This window comes from Mus caroli, unplaced genomic scaffold (genome assembly GCF_978045245.1).
Source record: "Mus caroli unplaced genomic scaffold, Mus_caroli_1 scaffold_4, whole genome shotgun sequence".
Classification (NCBI taxonomy): Eukaryota; Metazoa; Chordata; class Mammalia; order Rodentia; family Muridae; genus Mus; species Mus caroli.
In genome coordinates this window covers 106,182,532-106,207,693 of record NW_028227259.1, presented here as the reverse complement: position 1 = coordinate 106,207,693, position 25,162 = coordinate 106,182,532, and the positions used below count along the sequence as shown (strand labels likewise).

At 43.9% G+C, this 25,162-nt stretch overlaps 1 protein-coding gene across 9 annotated transcripts in view; it reads left to right on the top strand.

The window, feature by feature from the left end:
• Nucleotides 1-25,162, top strand: part of Wdfy3 (WD repeat and FYVE domain containing 3) — a 238,750-nt gene that overhangs the window by 95,788 nt on the left and 117,800 nt on the right. For all 9 annotated transcript variants that reach the window (XM_085836931.1, XM_029478035.2, XM_085836928.1 and 6 more), the window contains 5 exons: nt 5,810-5,933; nt 13,865-13,974; nt 17,540-17,701; nt 21,915-22,107; nt 23,660-23,846. In XM_085836931.1, the coding sequence (XP_085693057.1) occupies nt 5,810-5,933; nt 13,865-13,974; nt 17,540-17,701; nt 21,915-22,107; nt 23,660-23,846 (776 nt within the window). The remainder of the gene's footprint in view (nt 1-5,809; nt 5,934-13,864; nt 13,975-17,539; nt 17,702-21,914; nt 22,108-23,659; nt 23,847-25,162) is intronic.

Genomic DNA, 25,162 nt, shown 5'->3' with positions numbered 1-25,162 from the left:
ATGTCGTGCTTTGGGATTTCCTAGCCGCTCAGTCAGAGTAGCTGGGATTGAGGAGCATGGGAGGGATTCGCTCACACAGCATCTATTGGGTTGTGCTCCATAGAATACAGAGAGAATGAAAATACGAATATGTTCACAGAGCATGCTTTTTCTCTTTGCTGTCTGCCAAGAGTGATGAGGGAGGAGATGGTAGTATAGGAGCCCGAGGAGGGAGAGGGTTAAAACAGCCATTTGAAAGTAGGAGCAGAATATTGTCAGGATTCTGGTATAGCTGTCCCCTGAGAGGCTATACCAGCACCTGACCAATACAGATGCTGATACACACACCCAACTGTCAGACTGAGCCTGGGACCCCAATGGAAGAGCTAGGGGAAGGACTGAAGGAGCTGAAGGGGATTGAAACCACATAGGAAGAACAATAGTATCAACTAACCAGACCACCCAGGGCTCCCAGGGACTAAACCACCAACCAAAGAGTACATGTGGAGCCGCCCATGACTCCAGCTGCATATGTAGCAGAAGATGGCCTTATCCAACATCAGTGGGAGGAGAGGATTTTGGTACCGTTTTTGACTCTATGCCCCAGCATAGGGGATGCTAGGGAGGTGAGGTGGGAGTGGATGGGTGGGTGGGGGAGCTCCCTCATAAAGTCAAAGGGGAGGAAGGGTGGGATGGGGGGTTGTGGAGGGGTATCAGGGAAGGGGGAGATATCATTTGAAACAAAAACAAATAAAATGGTTAATAAAAAAAAATGGGAGCGGAAATGGCTATGAGCATGCCGCTGGTTCAAGCCCTGTTCATGAAAGTCTTCAGTCTTATTGGAACCGGTAAAATCTACAAAAACATTGTAAGGTGTTTTTGTTTTTCTACTTCATAGTTCTCTTTTTAAAAAAAAAGTATGATACTCTACTGGCTATTGAGTGGTGTAAGATCATTCCCTTCTCTCAGACGATGAGCATCTCAAAGGCACGGTAATTGTTTAACGCAGTTACAGGAATTGCTTTCAGCTTTTCTATTGTGGTTTCTTGGGTTGGAACTTAGAGCCTCCTGTGTGCCTAACAACTAGTGTACCCCTGAGCTTCCTGCCAGCTTGCGTCTGAGCTCTCTGTGTTCAACATGAATGCTGACATGATATCTGACTTCTGCCTGATTAGAAGTACTGGCATATGCAGTTCACAAACCTCTCTATGATGTTGTTTGACCATCAGAGGTTTGGAATTCTCTCTCTGTCTCTGTCTGTCTGTCTCTCTCTCTCTGTGTTTGTGTGTGTGCTTAGGCAAGTGTCCTAACATAGAGGTACACTTAGGTTCCTAGGAAATTCCCAAGTAATGTCACGATTGAATGTTATTTCTATACAATTGTAGCTGATTAAAGTTTCCAAATTATATTCATTGCATGAACACTAACAAGCACAAACTTCCATTTCTAAAAATATCTACAAATTGATAGTTATTTGTTTAGTAATGTTTGGCCATTTATCCACAAATATTCTCCGCTAACAGGAAATATTCTTGGTGAATTGAATGACTTAGTATGGCGTTATGGCCAACCAGTTCATACAGTATTTGTGAAAATGAGTTGACTTTTTTTTTTTTTTTTTTTGTGACTTTGACTAATTTGTGCTTCATATGGTTGGACACAGGCTCCTCTGTACAGATAGCTTCTAACATTTGCCTGTGAGTGTTATTTCAGTGTGTGACTCTTTACTTCTCAAGACATGGTTAGTATTGACCTGTGCTGAGTATTTTTTCCTGGGCCAGGCTTTATGCACACTTCTTGAAATGCCTCCCATGGCCTCTGTCATGGTCCTGCATGCAGGGCAACTTCTATTATCCTCCATCTCAAACTACAAGATTAGGGGGAGTCTGAGGACAGAGGGCATTCTGAAAAATAATTAACCTTTATGTCCAAGAGCAAAACCTCACAGAAAAAAAAAATACTCAGAACGAAACTTTTCGAAGTGAATAGGGTTTTATTGTCTGAAATTTCATAAAAGGCCATTGTTAATTATCATAGTATATCACCATAGTCTTATTTTGAAATTAATATTTATGAACTTGATCCTTAAGAAATTCTTCTTGCTTTTGAAAGTATTTCCAGCTTTTATTTGAGAAGTATACAAGTTGAAGACTGTTCAAGTCCCTTACAAGTGGCATTTGCTTTTAAAATTGTTGGCTTTAGACAGGGCCACACGCACTTAGAATCAGGTAAGAAAAAGATCTCAAATTCAAACAGATTATGTGTTTTGTTGCATTTTTTTATATCCATAACAGTTATTTAAGGACTGTTGGTCAGTATTGTACACATTGTACTTATGTAGAAGGTTTTGTAAACATTCCAACTTCTTTTATTCCCTTCTTGTTTAATAATACCATTCAATAACAAATATAGACTGGGGTCCCAATTTATGCATATTATTAAATAAACCGTCAATTTATTTTCTCTGAATTTGCCAGAAATACTTATTTTAGTTCAAGTGCTTGGAAAATTTTTCAACATTTAGGTAGATATTAAAAATTACTGTTTTAAGAGGGATTAGGGAATAACATGTCTCTCACTTGTGCAAGGTTTTGGGTTTGATTCACAACCCTGTTAATAACTCTTTTAAGTTCTGTTACATCTCGCTAAAGGCATAGTGTATGCCAAGTTACAGGGGTAAGACAGGCTCAGACAGAGTTTAATTGAGAAAACAGACTGAGTGCTTCTCAGAATCAGAGTGGCCTCGTCTGTAGTCTTGATCTCTAAGTGTAGTATAGGTTAACTTAGCTGATCCTTAATTCCCTTAGCTGTGAAGGGAGGAGGGTAACTGCCCTGCTTTGTAGGTTTTTTTTTTAAACACTTCTTTTTTTATTTCTTATATGTAAGTACACTGTAGCTGTCTTTCAGACACTCCAGAAGAGGGCGCCAGATCTCGTTATGGATGGTTGTGAGCTACCATGTGGTTGCTGGGATTTGAACTCAGGACCTTCGGAAGAGCAGTCAGTGCTCTTAACCGCTGAGCCATCTCTCCAGCCCCTAATTAGACTCTTAATTAATGATGTCTTACGCATTTGAACCCTGCTAGGAACACTGTAAATCCTTGTCATCTCCAATTATTGTTATTATTGAGTGTGTTATCAGGTAGTGTTCCTCAGATCTGTCATTCCCCGTCCCCCACCCCCAACCACAGTCTGGGTCACAAGTAGCACAAATTTATTATAAAACCACGATTTTTGTATGAAATGTGCTGAGTTGAGTCTCTCTCTCTCTCTCTCTCTCTCTCTCTCTCTCTCTCTCTCTCTCTCTCTCTCTCTCTCTCTCTCTCTCTCTGACAGGGTCTCACTGTATAGCCCTGGCTGTCCTGGAACTCACTGTGTAGACCAGGCTGGCCTCGAACTCAGAAATCCGCCTGCCTCTGCCTCCCAAGTGCTGGGATTAAAGGCGTGGGCCACCACTGCCTGTCTTGAGTCTCCTTCTTGACTGTCTCCCTTGATGGGTGGGAATCCTTGAGTAAGTTTCTGAGAGAGAGAGATGGGGTGGGGGATGGAGGGGAGAGAGAGAAAGACAGAGACAGATGCAAACGGAGAGACAGAGGTAGACAGAGACACACATAGAGAGAGACAGAGATGCACACAGAGAGACAAGGAGAGAAGGAGAGAGAGAACGTGCCAGGAACCCCAGTCTCTTCACAGCTCCATGCTCCATCCTTCCCATCACACATTTGGTTGAAGGTGGTGAAACATACTTGGTGTTTATGGATGGAGATACTGTAGTCAGGCACAAAGAACACACTTTTGTTTGTAGCCCCCTGTGTGGCCATCTTCCCCACACTGAGGTTTTACTTGCTGCGTTCTTCCATTTTACCTTGGTCCAGGCCACCTGGATTCTTCCTCTCTCTACCACTGTGACCCCATTGGTAGGTACCCCTGATATTGGAGTTCTAGATAATGGTGAGTCCTCTAATGTGGGAACTGAACTTGGGTCCTCTGCCAGCGCAGCAAATGCTCTTAATAGCAGGGGGCTGGAGAGATGGTGTGTTGGTGAGGGACTGGAGAGGTGGGTCAATGATTAAGGAAACTGGCTTCTCTTGCATAGGTCCTAGACTCCGTTTCCAGCAGTTCTCCACAGATCATAACTTCAGTTCCGGGGCATCTGGTGCAGTCTTCTGGCCTCCACAGACCCCAGGCAAACGTTTCTTTATGCACATGGTGCACATACACAAGTGCAGGCAAAACATACATGTATGAATAAATCACTGTTATTAAATTTTAAAAACTGAAGCAGGGAAAAAAAAAAGCCGGGTCGTTGTGGCAGTGTCTTTGATCCCAGGGCTCAGCAGGCAGAGGCAGGTGAATCTCTGAGTTTGAGGTAGCCTGGTCTACAGCGTGAGTTTCAGGACAGCCAGGGCTACACAAACAACAAAACAAACAAATGAAAAAGCAAGCAAGCAAGCAAGCATCAGGAAAGAATTGAGGAATTCTGTAAACGCAGTTTGGTGCGGTTGCTGGGACAGGTTACTCCTTGAGCAGAGTAACCTTTGCACACAGTTTCTGTTATGTTTACCCTAATTTGAAGTAGTATCTATGTAAGGATGTAGGAAACATCTTTTGTTAAAATGATATTGTGAGGTTTTCTGCATCTGTTACTAGGCTTTGTGGAATAAAGTCTTTTATTACTGTATGGAAAAGTACAGATTCTGAGACGTCCACATTCATACGGTATATACATATCATGCGTCTGTCTTAGGGAGACTGGGTAGGAGGAGTATGACTGACTAGCTTTTCCTTTTCACTAATTGAGCCAGACCTGGGAGCACAATGTGGGTCCGTCTGGGTTGCTCTGCCTCTTTATTTGCTGGTTTATTTTTGGTTTGCTTTTGGTTTTGAGACAGTGTCTTACTATGTGACACAGACTGCTCTGGCCTCTGGGCTCCCCATCCCAGCTTCCTGAGCTGGGGGGTATAGTTGTGTCTCTCATAGATAGATTGATAGATAGATAGATAGATAGATAGATAGATAGATAGATAGATAGATAGTTGTATAGTCCCTGTCAGCCCCAGTGTTCCTTTAACAGCCTCCAGGTAGTGTTCGCTTGTAGGAACAGTCACAACCAGCCTTACTTAGGGGGCACTCCTGCAAAACCATAGTGTGGTGTTAGCTTGGGAAAGTGTGTGAACTGCACCCCATCTCTTTATAGTGACATTGGGATATTGATAATATGAATACTATATTATAAGTGGGAACTGTTATGACAGCCTCACAGATAGTATACCCATGCAGTGTCTCTCTATGATGGGCTGTCTGGCTTTCATTCCATCCCTCTTTGCTGAGCCCACAGCAGCTTACGGTAAGAATTATTTATTCCACAGTTCATTTGTCCGAAGTTTCCGAGAAAGCAAGCTCGTTTACAGGCTTCCCAACCATTGCCTTGTCATTTTCATGACAGCCTTGTATTAGGGATGACTGTGGCTAGAACTCAGAACCTTGTGAAATATTGAATGAGGGGTAAGGGTCCTTCAGCCCCTCCCCACGCGTGACGTCTCTCAAAGGTCTCATTCAGGTTTCCTTGGAGAATGGTTGTGTTTTCTGAGGTTTGTTAGTGAGACTTTTCCACCTGACTTATGCCCGGTACATTCGTATGTATAAAGACACGTGGCCAGGTGTGATCTTTCAAAAGCCATGATCTTTAGGTGTGAACAGGTCCAGAGGAAACGTCACTGCACTCATGTAACTTGATCTTCAAGTTATGTCACATTTTGAACTTGATAATTAAAAAACAAACAAACAAACAAAAGGCCGGAAAGTCATGAAATGTGTTCTCTCATCCACAGGTTTTTGGAAATGCTCCTCCAAATACAATGACAGAGAAATTTTCTGACCTTCTGCAGTTCACAACGCAAGTCTCCCGACTCATGGTGACAGAGATCCGGAGGAGAGCTTCAAACAAATCCACAGGTACTTACAGGAGCTGACCTAAGTGGGCCGTGGGGGTGGCTGCTCTCTAAAAGTGCTTCTGAAATTTCGTGGGAGGGAGCCTGGCCAGTCTGCAGTCTGCCCGCCCAGGTTCTCCTCTTCATTCTTGCTTCCTTCCTGTATTTTGATCTAAATGATCTTTCTCTGTTTACACTCCTGTCCCGACTAAGCTCCTCCCCTAAGGACAGTGCTTACCTCAGTTCCTCTTACCAGCCTGGATTAAGTCAGGCTGCAATGTTCTCGACTGCTGTAATCAAGACATTTTTCACTCTTCCAAAGTACACTTTTGTTTCTCAGCTTCATAAGTGGTGTGTGTGTTTCCTGTTACACCATGAGCAACTTAAGGGCTGTTCTGTTTAGTTTTTTCCAGCTTGACTAAAGCTACAATCACTTGGGAAGAGGGAAGCTCAGTTGAGAGCAGAGTTCTCACCCGATTGACCTGCAGGGCGCTTTCTTGATTAATGATTGATGTGGGAGGGCTCGGGTCACTGAGTGGAGGGCAGGCCGCTCTCTAAAAGGCAATGCCACCCCTGAACCCCACGGTCTTGGATAGTATAGGAAAGCAGGCTGGCAAGCCAGTAAAGGACATTCCTCCAGGGCTTTTGTTTCGTCCCCTGCCTTGAGTTCCTCTGACTTCCCCTGCCTTATGGACTCTTGCCTAGGAGCCAAAGAGGAAATGAATGTTTTCCTCTGTAAGTTGCCTGTGGTCATGTGTTTCATACCAGCCACAGGAACCCTAAATCAGGGGTTAGGCCAGTGAGGTCATTCTGCAGGAGCCCAGGGAGACTGTCATCTGGGACAATCTTCTAGCAAGGACTGGGTCAATCCTCCTTTTGACAAAAAGTCCTGGTTGTGGCTGGTAACCTGGTACCATGAGGTCAGAGTAAGGTTGTCTTGCTGAGCCTATCATTGGTGATGTTTCTCTGAGTGGAAGAAAGATTTCCCAGAGAATTACTCAGACTTGCTTAGAAGACGTATCTGCCTTGGGAGCGAGCTTGAAAGCCGGCAGGAGGGGAGGAGGAAGGCTGTGCACTCTCTGCATTAGGTTTCTGCTTTGTTCTTGTGTACTGAGGAGTTTTCTGCTTTACAGACGGCTCCCTTCTCTCCCTGAGCTCAGCTGAGAGAGAGCCAGCGAGCCAGCGCTCAGGACTCACCCTCAGGACCAGATCCCAGCCTGCTTCTTTCCCAGATGCTCCATCTGTGTGTAGCATCACAGGGGCATGGCAGCTCAGACCAGAGCACTGGCTTCAGCAATTAGAGTTATATACATGATCTGAGATGTTAGCCCATGGATAACTAATAATTCTTGTATTATTCTTGCTATGTCCTTGGGGGGTGGATTATAAACACTTCAAAATTAGCCCATGGATAACTAGAATGTCTTTAATTGAGGATTAATTCCATTCGTGTGAGGGGATGCAATACGTTATTCAATGAATAGATTTGAAACTGAGGCAGCTTCGATTGCATTAGTACCTGAAAAGCGTCTAATGAAAGGGACAGTTAAAGCGTCTGACCTCATTCCCTCCTGCGCCCAAAGTGGGACTGACCCCCCCCTTTGTTTGTTTGTTTGTTTGTTTTTTCTTTCGAGACAGGGTTTCTCTGAGCAGTCCTGGCTGTCCTGGAACTCACTCTGTAGACCAGGCTAGCCTCGAAACTCAGAAATCTACCTGCCTCTGCCTCCCAAGTGCTGGGATTACAGGCGTGCGCCACCACGCCCGGCGACTGACTCCTCTCTTAGCACATACTCTTGTTCTAGTTAATTTTGTCAGAGCAGAGATTTGTGATGTAAGATTTGTATGGCTGTGAACGGGTAGCAGGAAGGGAATTTTCTCAGTGATGTTAGCTCCAGTCATTTTCTGTCCGGAATGACACCTGAGATTAGGAAACGTCCCCAGACTTATTTCACTAGCTTCTCTGTCCTCATTGTTGATATCCTCTCACGCTGAGCTGTCTGTGGGAAGTCGTGGTGCTAACTAAATATTTGTTTTCTTTGCTCCCTCGAAGATCTTATACACATAAGACAATCTTTTGGGTGAGATGACAGATGTCTTAAATAGAGAGTGTGTTTCATTCTTAACTACGGTAATAGTTACACAAATATTTAATTTTGAAGTGTTTATAATCCACCCCCCAAGGACATAGCAAGAATAATACAAGAATACAATGCAATAATGCAAGAATCTCAGGATGCCCCTCATTTTCTTATCATTGCTGGCATCTCATTGTAAAGGGATTATAAGGTATATGGTTACCATATTTTGTATGTTCATTTAGCTTTAACATCTTAAAGCTTATTTAGATTTCTTAAGAGTTCACTGTGTACAGTTACTTACGTCTTCAGTGTGTCGTGGAGGACATTGCTACATGCCGAGGCCCTGATTAAATCCAGTAGTGCAGTCCCCAGTGGTACCATGCCGGGTAGAGAGAGGCTGATGATGATGGCCCAGTCCTCCAGCAACAGGGTTAGAGACTTGTCCTGGATCCCAGTTACACATTCCTGCCTTTCTTTCCAACCTGAAAAGCATTGTGCTGTGCTCCAAGAAGTTCAGAGCCACAACACCGTCAGGTAATTTTGTCCCCAAGGTGTGCACATGTGGCACATAAAAAGAAGCAAATACAGAGGTTGCAGAAATCTGTAAATTTACAGATCTCTCTCTCTCTCTCTCTTAATTTTGTTTGTTCGGTTGTTTTTTTGTTTTGTTTTGCTTTGTGAGATAGCCAAGGCTATTTAGGACTTCTTTTTAATCCATTAATAAAATGAATACAGTAATACAATTAATTTGACTCACACCGTCATCCTGAAGCATAATTGGAGTGAGCAGCTTGTGCCTGCAGGGTACTTCACAGCGGAAGGAAGGGAGTCAACTTCACCAGTTGCTCTAAATTTGTCTTCTGGAACTCATTCGTCGTTTGTCTGTGTGTCTTTGTGTACGTTCTTTGCCTAGTTAACCTAATTCAAGCTCTACTGTCTCCATGTTCAGTTTTTTTTTTTTTCTCTTCTGTTTCTCTTGATAATGCAGTGGCAAAGGTGAGGTTTCTATTACTTGCTATAACTCAGAGTTGAGTTAATGTGTGTCTTCACTAATGCTAAAACCCTTAAGTCATCATTCCTCTTAGGTTTGTTAAGTGTCACTGACCTTAAAAGATAGACACAATGTCTGTGGCTAGAAGTCAGGGGTTTGGTTTTCCACTGAGCTACATCCTCAGCCTGGACAAAAAGTCTTAAGTCGTAAAGTTGCTATAAATGAAGTTTATGCTTACACAGCCTGCTTCTTCATTAAATAAACAGTGGGGGATTCCTTTGTAAATGACAGTATGTTGAAATTGGCAGGGTGAAGTGAAAGGCTCTTCTGTATACATTGTTGTGTGAGGATGTAATATATTTCTTGTTGATGCTTAAGATTATTGTCTTTAGTTACCTGAGTGTGTGTGTGTGTATATGTATGTGTGTGTATATGTGTGTGTGTATGTGTGTATGTGTGTGTGTATGTGTGTGTATGTGTGTGTGTGTATATGTGTGTGTGCGTGTATGTGTGTGTGTGTATGTGTGCATGTGTGTGTGTGTGTGTATGTGTATGTGTGTGTGTATGTGTGTGTGTATGTGTATATGTGTGTGTGTATGTGTGTGTGTGTGTAGTGTGTGTGTATGTGTGTGTATGTGTGTGTGTGTATGTGTGTATGTGTGTGTGTATGTGTGTGTATGTGTGTGTGTGTGTGTGTATGTGTGTGTGTGTATGTGTGTGTGTGTGTGTTTGCATATGATAGCAGATGCCTTTGGAGACCTAAAAAGGCATCTAACCCCCAGAAACTGGAGCCCTAGGTGGTCATGAGCTCTCCCATGTGGGTGTTGGGATTTGAACTCACAGCCTGTAAGAGCAGTGTGTGCAATGAGCCACCAGGCTCTCTCTCTAGCCTGATAACTCATTTTACCAGGGAAGTTTGGGATTTCTCCATATCATCCAGCCACAAAGGTATCTAGACCTTTTCATCGGTTCGGATATGTGATTCAAAGCCCAGCACCCATTGCGCCCTACTGCTGGTGTAACTTAGGTCTTTCCTACCTGCTCCAAAAGAATTGTTCAACAAAGGTGTTGAAGAGACACAATGAAGGATTATACTGACTTTGTTCTTTTTTTTTTTCACTATTTTATTTGTCATTCCCACAGAGCATGAGTATTGTTACCGAATCATGACTGTCCCCTTCCCTCCTAGCCCTTTTGTCAGACAAAATATATAAAAAACACATCCTTGCCAGGCATGGCCATCGGCGTTGAAGCAGAGAGATCAGGTGAGCCAGGCTAGTTGAAGCTGCATGAGAACCAATCTCAAAGCTAAGACAGATAGAGCCAACAAGATTGGTAGGAGTCTGATGATGTAAGTCCAGTCAGTGGGACCTATGGTTGTAGAGAGGGCCAGCTTCCAAAGTTGTTTTCTAACTTCTGTATTCATGCTTTGTAAGGCCTTGCACACTTGTTCACGTGTGTGAACACACGTGAACACACACACACACACCATAATCATGCTAATGGTAATAATAATAATAAATAAATAAAACAAAAAACTACTCATCCCTTTCAAGTATAAATGCTTATTATTGTACAGATAAATGCAGTAAGCCCCAAGTACTAATGTTTTAAAATCAAAACGTTTTTGATGTTTTGATTTTAACATCCTGTGTTAGTACCTGACAGTCTTTTGCATAGCAGTGAAAAAACACATTTTGCCACTTCCTTTTGAAGTCAATAGCATCCATTCCAAATGTATTCAAAAACCTGTGTGTGTCTATGGCCTTTGGCCCTCTACACCAGGAGAAGGGCAATGCTCTGGCTTGTAAAGTTGATTTAGTTCTTTCTCCTTTGTGGGTAATACTGGGGACACTGGCTGGTGTCGTTGTTAGGTCATGTGCCAAGCATGCTAGACTAGACACGCTCAGTCTTGAGAAGTACAAGTCAGATTCTAAAGATGTTGCATTCTGAAATTGGAGGCACACCGTCTAAAATAACAGTTCCCAGTTATAAGGAGTGCGTTTGGTCTGCTTTGGTCAGGAGTGTCAGCTACCTGGGGACATGTCTACCTTGTATCTGTTTAATCCCTCTGAGGGGAAGAGGCATATGGTTTCTGATCCCTGTCAGTGGCTTCTTTGTTTCCTTGCAAGAAGTAGTTTCATTTCAATTTTTACAACAATTTTTCAAGCTACAGTTGCTGAAGTGGATTGCCAAGTGATGGTCTTTTTTTTTTCTTTCTTTCTTTTCTGTATAATAAGATTGTCTCTACTTTGTTAGATACAAGGTCTTTTCTTCTACTTTGTTAGATACAAGGTCTTTTCTCCCCTTCCTTAAGGTTGAGGAAGCCCAGCTGCCCACAATGAGCTGGATCTGGGTGACACTCTGTGACATCTTTCCTACACTTTGGTCAGGCTGCCTGTTGACAGGTACTTACTGAGCACACTCTTAGTGGCAGTACTGTGTTCCATCAATTGCTACATATGTGGCTGGAGCCATGGGTCCCTCCATGTGTACTCTTTGGTTGATGGTCCAGTCCCTGGAGCTCTGGGGAGTTTGGTTGGTTGATATTGTTGTTCTTCCTATGGGGCTGCAAACCCTGTCAGCTCCTTCAGTCCTTCCCCTAATCTCCATTGAAGACCCCATGCTAAGTCCAGTGGTTGGCTGCAAGCATCCACCTCTGTATTTGTCAGGCACTAGCAGAGCCCCTAAGGACACAGCTATATCAGGCTCCTGTCAGCAAGCAGTTCTTGGCATCTGCAATAGTGTCTGCATTTGGTGACTATATGGGATGGATCCCTAGGTGGGGCAGTCTCTGGATGGCCTTTCCTTCAGTCTCTGCTCCATTCTTTGTCCCTGTATTTCCTTTAGACAGGAACCCTTCTGGGTTAAGATGTGGAGATGAGTGGGTGTTTTAATCACTTCCCAATTCCTGCCTCTCTTCCCTTTCCTCTCTCACTAAAACCCCCCTTTCCAACAAGACCCCTCCTGCTTTCCTGTCTGTTTCCTAAAGCACTGAATTTAAGTAGGATTGCTGGCTTGGGCACAGGCGGGAGGTTGTTTTCTGGTGAGCTGGCAGCTTTTCAATGTGCTTGCTAGTGAAGAGAGTGGCACCCTTTATCCCAGCCACCATCACAGCCTCCCAGGAGAGGGCCCTGCTGAGTCCCTCCCCTTCCTATAAATGTTGGAGGCCCTGGTCTGATACAGAACTTCTGCAGGTAACAGTATTGGCGTTAGCCAGGTTCCTAAGTTCAGACGCACGTCCACACACACCGTCACACATGCTCTGTTCTTGTGCTCTCTTTTGTTAGCATGGACTTTGGATGCCACACTCAGGCCCTCCTACCTGCACAGTCAGAGCCTGAACAGCTGAACTCTCCAGTACCTTCTGTCTGTCTGTCTGTCTGTCTGTCTGTCTCATTCCTCTTTATTTCTTATAGACTAGAGACAGCTTGGATTTAAATATGAGTTTACTGCTGGCAAATTACATACCTTGTCCATTTTTAAATTTTTACCAGAAGGGGCTTATTAATAGAAATAATTCATCCAGTTCTGTGAAACCTTAACAAGCTAGAACCTGGGTCCTGAAAATGTGCTTATACAGTTCAGGCTCGGTAAGAACAAATGGTTTAATGTTTCCTGTTCAGATATCTCTTCAAGTGCAAGTGTGTTAAGATGAACGTGCCTGGCACGGCACCATCTATAAGATTTGAATTATTAACCTATGAAAACGCATTTGACTGTGTTACACTGAAGGAGAACAAGGCACTTCTGACGTTTTACGTTCTAGCCTGCATCCTGCTTTCTGGTGAAGTGTGAAGTCTGTTCTGGTGTCTTCCTGGTTCTTCAGGAGCCCCTGCGGCCTGACAAATTTTATTCGTGCCAGATCTTAAAATTGGTGAACTGCTGATAAAATTAAAAGGATGTCTAGAGATTTCTTTCGTAGATTTCTTTATTAAAATGATTTGTTGTGATACATTATTCCTGTGTCCAAAGTGTACTGGTAGAGATTAGGATACAGCTTGTGGGAGTCATTTCTCTCTTTCCTCCAATGTCCTGGTCGAATCTAGTATTCATGCTTAGCAATGGGCACTTTTACCTGCTGAGCCAGCCATCTTGCCAGTCCTGGCAAGTCTGAAGTCATAACTGACTAAATGGACTTTCAGGTGTTCTTCTAAGTCTACAGTTCTGTGAGTGAGGCTCACATACCTTACTATGTCCCCAGGCTAGCCTCTCATGTAGTCTGTACCCCTAGAGTCTCCCGTGGTCACCGAGCCTGGAAGCATCTCACACTTACCCTGTGACTGCCATTGTCACTGGCCCCATGGTGTGCAGCTTTCAGGCTAATAATAGTCTTAAAGCAGTGTGTCTTGCTTTTGACGGAAGTCTTACCCAGATCAAGGTCAGCCCTCCGCTTGCCTGCTTTCGTGATTTCACATTGACTGATCACACCAGTAGTCTTGATGGGGTTGTGTTTCAGAGCTTGGGCCTCTCTGGATGGTGACAGCATAGTTGCTTGCCTTCCTGGGTGGTGTCGAGCTGCATCCTCTGCCCCTCTTTTGTTTAAATGTCTTGCTCCCATTTTCTGGCTGCCTTCACCTCCCCAGTCCTTAGGCATGCCTGCTTCCCTGGCAGCTGAAGTTCAGGACTCACCTCCTCCTTCAGTGCTGCTCATGGGCTCATCATGGTCTTTTCCCTAAAGTGCCTTTCTAAGTTTCTATCATAGAGATATGAGTACATAGGTCCACCAGCATATCCATTAAAAGATTGAGTTTAATTTTTTTTTCATAGAGAAAAAATAATGCTACCATAAAATGTGCCCTTGCGACCCTTCTCCTGGTACCTTTTACAGGTGTTTCAAGTTTATAAGGGATTTCCCTATTTACTGCCTTCTCTTTGATTTTACAGAGGCTGCAAGTCGGGCCATAGTCCAGTTCCTGGAGATCAATCAGAGTGAAGAAGCCAGTAGGGGCTGGATGCTCCTAACAACAATTAACCTGCTGGCATCCTCTGGTCAGGTGAGTGCACAGAGTCTGTGCTCTGCCACTGAGCCCTTCTGCGGGATTTCGATCCTGCCGATAATCGCTTCTGGTCTGTGGACTCTGCTTGTGCCCCTCTCAGGACAGTTTCATGCACTGCTGCGTCTTGAACATCTTCATTCATGAGGCGTTACATGGCTCAGGCAGCATTTCCATCTTTGTCATGTTGTAATGTACATAAATGTACCATAGTGGAGCCCCGCACACAACAAGACGGTGGCCATTCCATGGGTGGCCAGAGGGAAGTTGCCAACACACCCCACATGCCTCAGTCTCGCTAGGAAACTTCTGGCTTGAAAACCGTACTCATGTGATCTCATAAGCTAATGAATAAATGACGCAGGTTATTGATAAGCATTTCTGATAGTATCCTGTTGAGTTTCAGGCTGGTGGGTGCGTTCACATGGTTTAGTCTGGAGATGGCTCTCTATCTCTCCTGACTTTTAAGTCTTCGACCTCATCTGTGTCGGGTGTGTTCAGGACTGAGCCATGTGCACACCTTACCTTTGTCCTTCAGACACCTTGGGATGGGAAGACTTTTGCAGTTTTCTAAAATCTGGAGTATGGGCACCTAACAGAAGGAAAAGCTAATATGGGTGCCTGTTTCTTAAACTGTGTGGGCTTAGAAAGCCCACAGTCATTAGCATAACACTTATAAAAGTGACTGGTCACCACAGAGACAGTGAGTACCTTTAGCAGCTACAGTCTTAAAGCTGAGCACAGCACTTTGGCTTCTTGGGAGGGACAGCCCATGTTCTCTGTAGCATACCGTTTCATCTCTACCCACGCATCCCAGTAGAGAGCCTGCCGCACCAACTTGTCCTGCTTTCAGGACCTAAACTACTTACATTTCAGCATAGAAAGCCCTGCATCCCAGACATCCTGAGTCCCAGGCAAGGGGAGTGTCCTCTCACCAGAGGAACCATCAGATAGTCCTGACATGGATCACCGTTTCGGTGACCGTGGCTGAACTAGGAAAGTCCTCCATTCTGTCTGCTGTTAATGATACCTGTGAATGCCTCTACACCACAGTACCAAAATTTGGTTTAAAGTTCCATATCATCATATGCTGTTTAGCTGTTAACATTTAAGTGGAATGCTACCCTATGTGTTATGGCTTCACTGCAGTGTTTCTGAATGTTAATAGTTTCTATAAATGCTAGAATCGTCTTCTCATTATAAGTGGACTGTTGTCCTGGAACAGCAGCACTATAGAAACTCACTAATGTAGATGAGCTACGTCCTTGAATGCATAGACTAAGGAAAATGAGCCTGGAATAGAGACGCACACTTATAAACAAGAGGCTGAGGCAGGACGTTGGAGAAGTGTGAGGCCAGCCTAGACTAGACAGTGAGTTAGAGGCCAGCCTGGGCTCTGTAATGAAACCAAGTCTCAGAAACAGCAAAAGAGTCTATCGGTGCCTTAGTCACTTAAAGGATAACAAATGGGAGATGCCAGTTTAGATGCCAAGTTGTGTAAGATGAAAATGAGAACCATACTGCTTTGCATAATGGGAAGGGGAAGCTAGTGATAATTTGACTGGGAAATGATGCACTTAAAAAGCAGATTCAGCGATACGCCTTATGCTACTGCTTTTGCTTGAGTGCCATCTTCTGCTGGCACCAGTGTGAGACCAAGATGGTGGCAGTCCTGACTCTACATATAGGAGACTGGGAGACAGTAGAGTATCGTGACATACCGTGATGGGCTACGTGTTCATGTGAGTGTAGCCCCTCCACAGTAGAAATGCTGGGATTAAATGTTTTGAGGTTGAGGATTAGGTGAAAGAATTGGATCTGGGAAAGTTGGAGAAACAACAAAGATTTTAACTACCTAGACACCTGGTGTTGTGGGGTGTTGAGAAGCAGGAATGGATGCTGTCTGTGTAGCCATGGCTCTCAAAGCCTTCTCTCCTCTCCGTCGCCCACTGCTGTATTTAGTCAGACTCCAGCTCTCCTGTGGCTTTCTGTATGAGTTTCCACATGGATGCCGCTGCTAGTTTGTGGTCTGTGCTATTCCAGGCTGATGATTTGAATTTTGCTTCTATTTTATTGGTAATTTCACTGGGTGTCAGCCATCAGTTTAGGAGAATGTGAGCCCATGTGTACAGGTCACTGAGCTAATCCTCTGAGCTAGCTAACCCTTCCACCTGCAGCAGTCTGTGTAAGCGATGAGACTCAGTTGCTCTCTCTGTAAAGTGAGGTCCATGCAGTACTGGTATCAGCCGTACAGCGTTGACTCTGAGGGGTAAATCATGGACCTGTGAACCTTTTGTTTGTAGAATGGAGAAGTCATTGCTATTGTGGTTTTCAAGTGTCTGCCATTTTGGACTCTTGGGTTCTGCAGATATGCCGCCATACGGACTGACATCCTGTGTGTCCTCAGGCAGTGGTTTTTTTCCCCCTCTACTTATTTTAGTTGTAATTATCTGTTTTGTTCCAGACATTGTTGATTCCCATTCCTACTAGGCTGTAGGTACTGCCACTGTTGGTGGGCGTTTATATTGGAATGACTTATGGATCTGCTAATGCTCGTAGTATACGGACCTTTGAAAGGGGGGCTTCCCAGCGTTTGCATGCAGCTTTGGAGCCTTCCATGTCCTGTCAGACAGCAGATGAGTGAATTGGAAGATACCAGTTCCTCCCGTAGTCTAGCCTCATGCCCCACTGCACCCTGGGCTTTGTTAATGACAACATACTTCTTAACAATGTTGAAGTGATTCCTCAAAGGTAGTCTTGTAATTTCCTATTGCAAATCTTTGAAAATGATCCAGGGTCATTTGTATTGGTGATGGCTCTGTCTCTCAGATGTCCTTCCACCCAGCAGTGCCCAATAAGAATAAAGATAAACTCGGTAGAACAACAAATAGCGGTTAGTGAGTCAGTTCATTCATTCATTTATGTTTTGGTAGCAGGATTAAACTCAGAGCAAGAGTTCCACCCTCAACTTTATCTCTAGGCCTGTTCTCAGTTTTCTTTTGAGACAGGCTCTCAGTAAGTTGACGAGACTGGCCTGTTGTCCAGATAAACTTTGACCTGGGAGTCTCCTGTCTCTGCTTTCTGGGTAGCAAGGATTGCAGCCTATGCCGCCTGGCTTAGCTTTTTATTTTATTTTATTTTATTTTTATTTCTTATTCTGTTATTTTAGATGCCATATTTATCCTGAGATGTATGTACAGTTCTATTCATTTGTGAGAGAGGGAGAGAGGATGCCCAGGAAACTGGGTAGTTTCACCATTTGTTTTGATGAAGAGTGGGTTTCTTAGCTTCTGGAAGTTTATGTTCTTTGAAACAAACCCCTTCCTAATAAATAAGAAACACATTTAATAAGTGACTTACTGCATGACCAGCAAACCAGTCTTAACATGTGACTGAAGCAAATTTGTCCAAATGACTAACTGACTACAGGTCAGTCAGGTTTGAGTTCCCTGCTGCACAGACGTGTGAGCGCCGCTGGTAGATCATCCTCCTGCCTGTCCCCAGCTGTCCCATCACAGTTGTTTCCGTCTGTCTATCTACTCACTTCTGTTGGTTTGTTTTCCAGAAAACCGTGGACTGCATGACAACGATGTCAGTGCCTTCCACCCTGGTTAAATGTCTGTATCTGTTCTTTGACCTTCCACATGTGCCTGAGGCAGGTGGAGGCGCACAGAACGAGCTACCTCTAGCAGAGCGCCGAGGACTACTCCAGAAAGCTTTTGTACAGGTAAGGGGACTGCTCGTCTGCACGCTTGTTTCTGGAGCTGTCTTTAAAATGAACCAGAGCATGGCCCAGCTGGTCTGCTTTGCCTTGTTCTGTGTTTTAATCAGGTTCTCACCTATAAGCTGGGCTGACCTCAAGCCCACAGCCCCCTGTCTCAGCTCGCACATGCTGAGGTTCTAGGAGTGTACCCCATACTTGGTTGCTTCTTCCACTTTTTATGGAATCTCATTCTGTTTATTATGATACAGCTTTTCCTCATAATTAAATTTCCATGTAAACACAAAAGGAATATGGAAGTACTTTCCTGGGGTGCCTGATGATGGTGTTAGGTCTTACCGTAATTGTTCCTGCTAACAGACCCAGCTGTTAAAATCACATCGGAAGCATCAGAAATGTCTCTAAAATTCAATTGCTAAGGGGAACCATTCATTTATCATATTAAGATTTGGGAAATATGCCTTATAATGACAAGAAGGTCTGTGTCATTTCTTTTTATATATAGGATTCTCCAAGCTTGTAAATATTGAACTTAGAAAAACATTGTCAATTATACTGGCTCCTGCCAGCTCCGGCCACCCTCTGCACTTTGGAGAGCCCCTTCCTATCACCACCACTGATCTTTTATAAGACAGTGGGTAAACAAAGGTCTAAAGGAGCTTTCTAAAGGGACCTGGTAATACAGGTACCCTGTATGGTGCTCTTCTGTGGGAGAAAGAAATTGTTTTTAAACAAGCAACCAACAAACATTGAGAACACAGTGTGTCCATGGACCTAATATAATTAAAAGAAAAACAAGACACTTTTATTTCAAAAAGACATACTGAATGATAAACTCATTCAAAAAGAAAAACACGGAAAGTTCAACAGTTCCATTGCATAGCAGTACATAGACTTAATCCTACAGACCATCACATCCTGGGCTAAAGATGATCAACTTGAAGGTTTTAAAAACGTCACCAAGTGGTAAACCAATAGTAACTCGTTTGTATGTAGGTTTCCGAAGTTACGTGACCGAGGATGTGGCTTTCCCACCTACAGAGTGACCTACAGAGTGACCTACAGAGTGACCTACAGAGTGAAAGAAAGGCTTTGGAGTTTTGAGCTGTGCTTCTCTACTTAGTACAGGCTAAAAACAGTTAAGAGTAGCTTGCTGCTATTGCCACAAGTCGTCAACTTGAAAAGGTGCCACTGGGGCACGGACAGAGGGACAGCTGTAATACACTTGAATCATCAAGCCGAACACCAACTCAGTAAATGTTTGGGAGGCCTGGAGATGTAGCTCAGTTGGTAGAGTGAGTGCCTAGCACGCAGGAAGTCATGGGCTCAGGCCCCCCCTTCCCCACTCCCCGCACTGCATACCTGCAATCCTAGAAGGCAGGGGGTCAGATCTTCAGGATCAGACTCTGTACCGATGGGGTTCAAAGCCATCTTGTGCAAGATGAAACCTGACTCAAAACAAACAAAATATCTTCTGAACACTTGGTTCAGTGCATATGATTCTTGATCTAACATTTAGCACTGTCTCCTGTAACTTGAGAAGCTATTTAACTTCAGAGCCTTTACTCTTCTCTAAAACGGCTATATTGGCAGTTGGCAGATGTGGGATTAAGTGAAGGAATGCATCACTGGAATTAAAAGATGTGAGATGTTGCTGATGAGTGTAGTGGGTTAGCCTTGGCCTCATTTCAATGAAGCCTGTCTTAAAAAAATTTAGCTAAGCCGCCATGGAAGCTGATTTTCTGATTCTAGCATCTACATAAGCATAATTCACTTTTTATTTAAGAACTTAATTAATGCCAGGTGTTGGAAAGAAATGGGTGGTGACTTTAAATTAGCTCCGGGTTTAGCCGGGCAGTGGTGGCACACACCTTTAATCCCAGCATTTGGGAGGCAGAGGCAGGCGGATTTCTGAGTTTGAGGCCAGCCTGGTTTACAGAGTGAGTTCCGGGACAGCCAGAACTACACAGAGAAACCCTGTCTTAAAAAAAAACAAACAACAACAACAACAACAAAAACCCAATAATAATAAATTAGCTCAGGGTTCATGCTAACATGTTACAGTTGATGAGTGCTAAGGTGCAAAGGAAAGCTTCAGCCAGACTCCCCCCCCCCCCCAAGATTGTGAGACCTGATGTCATGTGTATGACCCACAGCAGGTACCCATGGCGAGGATCCTGCCCCCTCCCATCCATGGCGTGGACCCCATCTTCTCCCTGCCCAGTGCTCCTTCACTGTTCCAGTCCCTTTCTTTCCTGCCATCCCAGGCTACATACGCTATCTATCATTTTGCTCAGGACACTAATTGAGACAGCTTATTAAACGTTTCAAGCTAGATGGGATCTCCATGTTTGTGTTCTATGACAGATGGTTGCTGCTTCGCACAGGCATTGCCTGTCTGGCCAATGCGAACAGTCCTTCCTCCACCACACTTTCTTCCCTACAACTAGAAGTACCGTGGGGGAGGAGAGGCAGAAGCCTTTGACGGCACTTCCGGCCCGCCGGAAAGGATCTGGCTAAATGATTTGCAAAAGTCTTTTTGACCATAAATTTGGGAGCCAATTATTTTAGGGCTCAGCAGTGAAGGAACCATTAAATCTAGTTGACTTTGAGAACGGGGATTAAATGTGGATTTTATTTCCTAGTTTTTTACTATTTTGGTTTGTTTTCTGTTGTGACTTAGAGGGATGGTGTCTGTCCTAATCGCATAAGGCAGCACCACAAGCAGAAACAAACAGAGCTGACACCTCCTCCGTGTGCAGCCCCTCCATGCTGTGTTTGCTTGGGTAAAGGATGCATGAACACAGGAGCGGATGCTCTGCACACAGAAGTTCCTCCAGACCTTTGTAGAGAAGGTGCCTGTGTCTGCTAACCACGGGAGAGAGCCTTTTGCCCGCTCACTCCTCAGTCCTCCTCTCTTCCTGTGGGGTGGCAGTATGAGCTAGGAAGCCTGTGTTATTTAAGAAAGGCTTGGCTTCCAAGAAGACAAGGAGAATGTAGCTTAGCAGGCATGGTATGCCACATACTTCCTTTCTCTAGTTCATCTAGTGACATTCTTACTGGCCTCAAGACACCCACATTTCATGTAGAATGTCTTTAAGTTGATGGAATGATTTTGTAGTATTTTATATCTCAAAAAAAAAAAAAATTAGAGGATGGAGTTTAGCACAGAGAAGTTAACCATTCCTGACATTAAACTTGCATCACAAGAAAGGCACCATTGAGGGCAAAATCTATGTGGACTTCTTCTGTGGAACAGACCCTGGCACAGCAAAGCACAGAGCTAGAGTGGGCTCGGACATCACGGTTAGGTCTTCATCTCTGGAACTGATGACCTAGAGGGTGGGTCTCAACCCTCCTAATGCTGCAACCCTTTGGTGCAGTCCCTCGTGATGTGGTGACCCTGTCCACTAAGTTTTGTAGTTATTGTTGATGACACTTCATTACTGTAACTTTGCTACTGTTACAAATTGTAATGTGAATATCTGCATTTTCCAAAGGTCTTAGGTGACCTCTGTGAAATGATCATTTGACCTCCAACGGGGTTACAACTCACAGGTTGAGAACCGCTGGTCTAGAGTCTGCGGTTGAAAGCAGGACTTCAGGACTTTTCTGTCAATTTGATGTAATTTTACACTATCCAACGTTTGTTTCCTCCTAGTACATAAACTGGAAACAATTTAATACTCACTTTCTTTTGGCTATTTTGTCAGTTATGCTTTTTAAGGTAGAAAACTGTATTTTACCAGTGCAAATAAATGACTAAATTAAAAGGTTAGAACTTCTAGTTGTGGTGGTGTACAGAGGCAGAGGCAGGAGGATCTCTGTGAGTTCCAGGCTAACCTGCTCTACAACTGAGTTTCAGGACAGCTAGAGCTATACGGAGTATGGTGTCTCAAAAAACTGAAAGAGAGAGAGAGGAGAGAGAACACTACTGAACTAACCATGAAATACAGTATTGCTGTTTATCCTGATTCAAAATGAATCATTCAAAGATATAAGGAAGACTGGAAAGTGAATATTTTTTTAAGGAAGGCCTCTTTAACATATACCTAAACCCTTTGTAACTTTGTAGATGTCTTTGTAACATTGTTAAGCAATGATCCTGATGTTCTGACCACCCAGCACCCTCTCTGAAGCTGAGTGATGTTTGGTCTCACTTCTGTCCTGCCTGCCGTCACGATTCTGTGTTGCACTCTCTCCTTTCCTCTACGTTTAGATCTTAGTAAAACTCTGCAGTTTTGTTTCTCCGGCGGAGGAGCTGGCCCAGAAGGACGACCTACAGCTTTTATTCAGTGCAATAACCTCTTGGTGCCCCCCCTATAACCTGCCATGGAGGAAGAGCGCAGGGGAGGTCCTCATGACCATCTCCCGCCACGGGCTGAGCGTGAATGTGGTGAAGTATATTCACGGTGAGGACCACGCTGTCTTCCTTCTTTCTCTTGTCATCTCTAGGCTGCCCAAAGATTGGCCTTTCAGTTAGTTAATTACACATGAAATTTGACAGGTCTCTTTGGCTGAGGCAGGGAAATAAAGAATTCAAGGCTCATCGCTGCCACAAAGTGAGTTTCTGTCCAATCCGGATGACTTAGTGAGACCCTTGCCTAGATTGAAAGGAAGACCAAGGCTGAGAGCAGCTCAGTCACGCACCACCTGACTAGCCTGTGGAGGGTGTGTCCAGTCTCTAGGATTCCGTATTCCAGATCCATAAACACAGAAATTTGCCAGGAGGAAGGGAATTGTTTGGTTTGTTGGGTCTTTCCGATGCAAGACATTTTCTTAGGTTCCACATGATGGATATGAGCAAGTTAAAAATTACTTCTTCATTGCGCAAGTGTTCAATTTTAATTCGGTGTAGGTTATCATTGACCGATTGTTCTTCTACCAAAAAGAAGCAAGTATTTTCAAGTGCTATAATTGAAAGGACCAGGATTGGTGCAGGACCCCCAAGACCAAGTTCTCAGCACTAAGGAGATTGATTTGCCCCAGAGGGACAGAGCGCAGGGGTGAGAGACAGAGAATGAGGGAGAAAGGAAGCGATATTTGCCTCTGCCTCTAGATAGAGAGGAGACAGATATGACGTATAGGTAAATAAATGTCTGCTTATAAAGGGAAAAAGAGACTCTGTGTTAGGATGAGTGTTTAATTTTGATTGGGCATGCTAATTAGGTAAGCCAATGCTGGGCTTCAATACTTTGATAGCTGTACTTTGGTAGCAAGCCTCAGGAAGAGGAACTAGCCAGTAAGGAATAGCCTTTGAGGCCTAGCTTCAGGAATGTAATCTAGTGTGGCTTTTAGCAAGGCAGAGGGAATGGGGGAAGGGCCAGTCCTGCCAGAGCCGTGTTTGCCATGCTGGGGACTGCGAGAACCCTTCAGTTATTGCCAGTGTTTCTGAAGATATTTCATAAATACCCAGGTATTCTTTCTGATACAGAATAGTTAAAAGGGATGGACCTAAGAAAATCAGTATTAAAGAGAATTATCTGCCTAGTATATACATAGTATCACCTGTCCTTTGAGATGCTTATGTGAGCGGTAATTGCTGTAACTTCTCAAATGGTTTACTTATTTTGCATGGATACACATACACGCTAAAGTGTCCTGAAATTTTTGAATTAACTAATTCAACTACTTGTTTTCTTCTACACGTGGGGAACCTAATACATCAATAAAGAGATCAAAAATGATTTGTCAGGGAGCAGTGATTTAGATTTGGTTTAAAATGATATCAAAGTGTGATGAAAGATCTTTGATAAAAGTCAACTTGTTCCCAACACACTCATCCTTTGTTACTGTAGCTTAGAGAACCTGCCCAGGAATTGAAACTCTGTTTGCCCTTAGAATACCGAGCATTTATTTACCTTGCACCGTGTTACACGTACATTAAAACTCGAGGCTTCCTTAAGCACCTTTTTCTTAAGCAATGGCCGTAAATAATACACACTTAAATTTTCATTCTTACAGAAAAGGAATGTTTGTCTACGTGTGTCCAGAATATGCAGCAGTCAGATGACCTGTCTCCCCTCGAAATTGTTGAAATGTTTGCGGGACTTTCTTGTTTCCTCAAAGACTCCAGTGATGTTTCCCAAACACTGCTGGATGATTTTCGGATATGGCAAGGATATAACTTTCTTTGTGACCTCTTGCTCAGGTAAACCCCACAACTTAAGGGTCCATTTTAAGTTTCGGTGAAAACCAAGGGATAATCAGGAGAAATCAGTAAACACTTGGTGCGTTCTTGTTGGCTTCGCTTCCCCTTCATTTCTAGCTTCCATCAGAGGGCAGGAGGTGAGTTTTGAGTGAGCCAGTCAAATGCAGAGCACAGTACTGAGTCTAGACTTAGACAGGAGAGCAGAGGGGCCTTTTTCTCAGGAAACAGAAACAGCCAGAGAGCCAGTGAGCCTGGCTCTCAAATGTGAACTCTTCCTGATTAATTACAGTTTTGCTTTTCATTTTATAGTATTTACTAGTGTGTGTGTATGCATGCGTGTGTATAAGAGTTTAATTTTTAAATTTTATTTCATTTTTGAGATTTCATTTATGAGTACTACATTTGGGTCATCCCCCCCACACACACACCTGTACCCCTCCTATACCCCCCTCACTCCTTTCAAGTTCATGGCCTCTTTAATTACTGTTATACATATAACTTCTGGTTATTTTTAATAAGTTAAGGGCAAGAACAACTATGTAGAGACTGCTCTAGTGTGTATGTAAGACAAATTAGTCACTGCTAAATATTTTGTTTTCTTTTCCAGACACAATACCACACATGTAAAATGGCTGGGTCTGTATTTTGTAGAAACTGTAGCACCCTCCCCCAATCCCCGCTAGCCGACCCTTGGATGCTCATTATCTTTAAAACATTTGCTGTATGACAAGATGCCACTAACTTGTGAACTTACTTCCTGCAATAACAGTTTATCAACAAGTGTATTGCATTTGCAAACGGTCCTTGGCAAGCACAGTGGCACGGAGAACTCGTCATAAACCGGTCATCTGAGTCGTAGCGCTGACCGGATCTTTTTTTCATTCCTAGTTCTTTGCATTTCCCAAGTTTACATGGATGAGAATCACTAGTCTATAGTTAGGAAAGTCCCGGGGAAGCTTATCCTTTAAGAGAATGAGACTCTTTCAGGCGTTTTGAGTTGTCAGTAAAGCCATAGTAAAAGTCACCTCCTCATGGAATTTATGACCTCAGAGGGCCTCTTGTGACCTCAGTCTGGCTGCTCTCATGACCTCAGGCAGGCCCCTCACGACCTCAGAGGGCCACTCATGACCTCAGGCAGGCCCCTCACGACCTCAGAGGGCCACTCATGACCTCAGGCAGGCCCCTCATGACCTCAGAGGGCCACTCATGACCTCAGGCAGACCTCTCATGACCTCAGAGGGCCTCTTGTGACCTCAGGCTGACTGCTCACATGACCTCAGGAAAACTGTTCACATGACCTCAGAGGCCCTCTCACA